Source organism: Octopus bimaculoides, chromosome 9 (assembly GCF_001194135.2).
Source record: "Octopus bimaculoides isolate UCB-OBI-ISO-001 chromosome 9, ASM119413v2, whole genome shotgun sequence".
Classification (NCBI taxonomy): Eukaryota; Metazoa; Mollusca; class Cephalopoda; order Octopoda; family Octopodidae; genus Octopus; species Octopus bimaculoides.
Window position 1 is genome coordinate 59,938,618 of NC_068989.1, and position 4,918 is coordinate 59,943,535.

General features: G+C 36.8%; 1 protein-coding gene across 1 annotated transcript in view; it reads left to right on the forward strand.

The window, feature by feature from the left end:
* Positions 1-4,918, forward strand: part of LOC106881069 (methylmalonyl-CoA mutase, mitochondrial) — a 34,988-nt gene that overhangs the window by 24,447 nt on the left and 5,623 nt on the right. The window contains exons 14-16 of the mRNA XM_052970918.1: positions 504-629; positions 3,189-3,290; positions 4,484-4,497. Of these exons, the coding sequence (XP_052826878.1) occupies positions 504-629; positions 3,189-3,290; positions 4,484-4,497 (242 nt within the window). The remainder of the gene's footprint in view (positions 1-503; positions 630-3,188; positions 3,291-4,483; positions 4,498-4,918) is intronic.

A 4,918-nucleotide genomic window follows, 5' to 3' on the forward strand; every position in this document is an offset into this window, starting at 1 on the left:
GTTCTCAACTGGTACTTATTTTATCAACCCCGAATGCATAAAAGCAAAGTTAATCTCAGCAGTATTTCAGCTTAAAATGTAAAGTTGTACAAAATATCACTAACCATTTTGTCTGACATGCTTAATGATTGTCAGCTCGTCACCTTATAATAGTAATAATCCTTTCTACTAAAGGCAGAAGGCCTGAAATTTTGTGGGAGGGAACTATTTGGTTACATTGACCCTAGTGTTTCACTGATACTTAATTTATTGAGCCCCAAAAGGATGAAAATGCAGTCAATCTTGGCAGAATTTGAACTCAGACTGTAAAGACAGACGAAATGCTGCTAAACATTTTGCCTGGCATGCTAACGATTGTGCCAGTTTGCCGCCTTTATAATAATAATAATAATCATAATAACTATAATAATATTATTATAAATGATATAATGTTACTACCTTGTTTTTTATTCCTAGAAATACTCCCAATTCAGTATAATAGAATGTAATAATCTCACTTTCAGGCTGACAGGTGTCTTGAGGACATCACCAAATGTTGTAAGTCTGGTGATGGAAATTTACTTGGACTTTCTATTGATGCTGCTCGTGCACGTTGTACTGTTGGAGAAATAACAGATGCCATGGAAGAAGTAAGTTCACATTTAACATTGTTATTTCTATCTTTCTAGGAATTCTACTCCTGGAATCTTCTCTGCTGCTGCCAAATTTGATAAGATCATCTTTGAATTAGAGGTTTTATGAGATGTCTTTTACTTTATCTCATCTCTCCAATTCCTAGTGCAGAGACAGAGGAATCAGAATTGCACATGTCAGCTTAAAGTGAACTTGTGTCCTTTCTCTGTCTCCCCTATTCTTGCGTAATACATATCACCTGTATATGTTGTCTTAATATATATAACCAACAAATATATATATGGGCTACAACTATTGTTTTATACTTACCACTTACAAATATTGTCTTATATTTCTAACCTACAAATATTGTGTAATACATATAACCTGCAAATATTGTGTCAATCTATTGCAGATGTTTTTGAGCTAGATTGACACCGTAAGCAGGTGAACGTTCATGAGAGGAAGGGTGTCCTGCCATAGAAAATCTGCCTCAACAAAAAAGTGGATGTTAAAACAATGCTGATTTTACACACATGTGCACACACACATGTGCACACACTCATGTGCACACGCACACACACACACCCACCCACCATCAGCAGTGTCATCATCAACATTCAGTGTTCGTTTTCCATGTTGGCATGGGTTGGATGGCTATCTGTTTGTTTGTGTGTGTGTGTATGTATGTATGTATGTATGTACGTATATACGTATGTAGTGCCAGCGAAGAAACGGGCCTGGAAGGACTGGAAGAATGATGGTAGCAGAGAACACGATCAGGTAGCTTGGAGAGAGTCTAGAAGACAGATGTAACTAACGAGGGGAGAAATAGAAAGGAGGAAGTTTGTCAGTGTTCTGTGACGTAAGGACCAGAGGCTTGAAGTGTTTAAGATTGCAAGACAGTGTCAGAGAAAATCGTGATGTGGTAGGAAAGAAATGTTTTCACATGGATGATGGCTCACTTGCAGTCAGTTATTTTGCAAAGAAGGAGGCTTGGAAGCGCCACTATGAAAGGTTGCTAAATGTAGAGAATGCATGGAAAAAGGAGAGCTTGCCTAATGTGGACCTAACAGTGGGGCTGGCTATCCTAATTGACAGTAGCTTAGTAGATAAAGCAATTAAGGATATGAAGATAGAGAAACTCCATAAGATGTACCCAGGGTAAGCTATGGACACATAAGGGGTGCAGTAATATCAGAGGAAGGTTGACATCGTCATCATCATCATCGTTTAACGTCTGCTTTCCATGCTAGCATGGGTTGGACGATTTGACTGAGGACTGGTGAAACCGGATGGCAACACCAGGCTCCAATCTGATTTGGCAGAGTTTCTACAGCTGGATGCCCTTCCTAACGCCAACCACTCAGAGAGTGTAGTGGGTGCTTTTACGTGTCACCCGCACGAAGACCAGTCAGGCGGTACTGGCAACAGGGAAAACAATTTTTGTCTGGAAGGTGCACAGATACAAATAATATTAAGAATGTACAGAAAATAGGCTCTGCCAAATGCTAGTGGCGAAAACTAGAAGTAGTTGATAGCTTCCATTACCTAGGTGACCAAGTCAGTAGCAGGGGTGGATGCTCCAAGAGCGTAGCTACTAGAATAGGCTGGGTAAAATTCAGAGATCTCTCCAGCTGAGCATTCCTAATCTTGTGGGCTTGTAGGTGCTGCTGCCGTGTAAAAAGCACCTGTGGCAGTACTGCAAAAAAGCACCCATTACACTCCATAAAGTGGATGGCATTAAGAAGTGCATCCAGCCATAGAAACCATACCAAAACAGACATAGAGTCTTGGCAGATCTTCAGCTGGCAAGCTCCTATCAAACCGTCCAATACATGCCAGCATGGAAAACAGACAGTAAATGATGATGATGATGATGTCTATTCTACCCTGCTGTACTTATCAACAGTTTGGAGATCTTGCTTTCTTGACATCAGGCAGTATATGATAATCAGATATGAATTGCTATCATTTTTGTTATTTATGTCTAACAGTTGTTTTCATTCATTTTCCAGATTTAACCCATTAGCATATAAACTGGCCATATCTGGTCAAAATATTCTACCTGTTTTATGTTCAAACTGGTCAGATCTGGCCTCTCATACCAACCCTACATTATCATTTTAAAAATTAACAGTTATTTCATCAAACTCATGAAATTACAATATAATGCATGATTAATCCAAAACAATGTGGATAAAAAAAGCATTACATTTGACAAAATAATGTGAGTGTTAAAGGATTTAGATAGTCAATTCTTTTTTATTGCTTAATCTGAAGATAAATTTTTTGTAAAGCCTCCAAGGAGAAAGGAAGGATATTCTTAAACTGGTATATTTCACAGAGTTTCCATCTACACCAGATTCACAAAGGCTTGAATTAACCCAGTGTTATGAAAGAAGATATTTACCCAAGGTACTAAGAACTGGTATTGAACTGGAAAGCAAACTTCTTAACTATCTTGCCTTGCCTGTGAAGATGTTGAAATCTATTTTCATTCTAAAGAGATTTGTTTCTTTGTCAAAATATTTCTCTGATATTTTGTTATTGTGTTCCTCCTCTTTTACTGATAGGTATTTGGCCGCCATATTGCCTCTGATCGATTAGTCAGTGGTGCTTACAAGACAGAATATAGTGAAATGGATGAGATCAGGAATGTGATAAACAGAGTTAATGTAAGTTAAAACAATTTTCTATTTAAATGTTTTTATAAATTTAAGTCACAGAATCTATTTAGCTGTAAACATATCACAGCAAAAATTTATTTTGTTATCTCTAAAATTTTAAAATTCTGTTTCATACCCCAGAGGCAGTTTTATATTACATTTATGTTATGAACTATTTCAACTACTTGGAATATTTACTAAAAGTTGATGACAGTTTTGTTACCTAGGTAACCTTATCAGTATTGGAAGAGGATTTTGTAATATAGTAGCCAGAGTAAAGATGGCATGGAAAAAGTTTATAGAAATATTACTATTTCTGGCAGCTAAGCATTCATCTGTCCAAATGAAGGACACGTTATATGAGGGTTGTGCATGATGGGCATTGTTGTGGTGTCTGTGTATGAAGACATGAGTATTGAATGTAGAGGATGTGTGTAGGCTGGAATGGAATTATGCAAGCATGATCCACTGGGTCTGTAATGTTAGTATGTTCTGACAATAGAAATTATTTGTAAAAAAGAAAAACTATGAAAACAAGGGAAGAAATGGTAGAGTTATATAACAGGATTTTGATCCTCTTTAAAGAGGTAACAAGAGGATTGAGAGAAGTGGTAGTATGCCATACTGCAGGCTAATCCAGACAATACCAAGATAGAAAGTTAGTATACATGGACAAACAGGGCACAGATGAGCTGAGGTAAAACAAATGGGCATCTGACAAATTTGCTGTGGTGTGCAGAGGACAAGACTGAGCTAGTGTGGATAGGTGTTGTATATGAAGTATGATAGATGGGTAGAGAGATAGCAAAGGATCCAAGTGGAAGGATTTGTAGGAAGATCTGGGAAGAAGTGGTGGAGGCTGATGTTCTCAGAATACTGGACTTCATGAAAGAGATTACAATGGACCTCAACAATGGCCAGATACTGTGTTAGAAAAGAACTATCCATCCAAGACAACATAGAGAAATGGATGTGAAATGATGACAGTGACTCTTCATTGAAAATGGTAGACAAAAATTTAAATCTAATTTTAGCATCAATATCTTGGTATTGTCTGGATTAGCCTGCAGTATGGCATGCTATCAGTTTTCTCAATCCTCTTGTTACCTCTTTAAAGAGGCTCAGAATCCTGTTATCTAACTCTACCATTTCTTCCCTTGTTTTCATAGTTTTTCTTTTTTACAAATAATTTCCATTGTCAGAACATTTTTATTCAGTTTGTGCCCTTTGTACATGAATAGCTGTCTTTTCTGTATCCATTAACTGATGTCATTAAAGCTAGGTACTTTATCATCTCACTTGTAGTCTGTTATTTTCATGATAGTTTTAAAGGAGTGCAGAATGTCTGAGTTTGGAGAAGATATGGATAAATACTTTATAGCATTTAATTTTTCAACCCCTTTGTTTTAAATTCTGCTGCAGTTACCTTTGTTTTATTTCCCTGGAAGTTGATAGAACAAACAGCAGTAATGTTGTGAAGTTGAGTTAAGTTGAGAAACAGATAACATTATGCTTATCACTATTTTTGAGAGTGGTTGGATATGTTTTATCTAGTTTTGAACATATTGCTACTTATCCAGATTTTACATAACTGAGGATATGAATAACTTGAATGAACAAGTCATTAATCGTTAAGA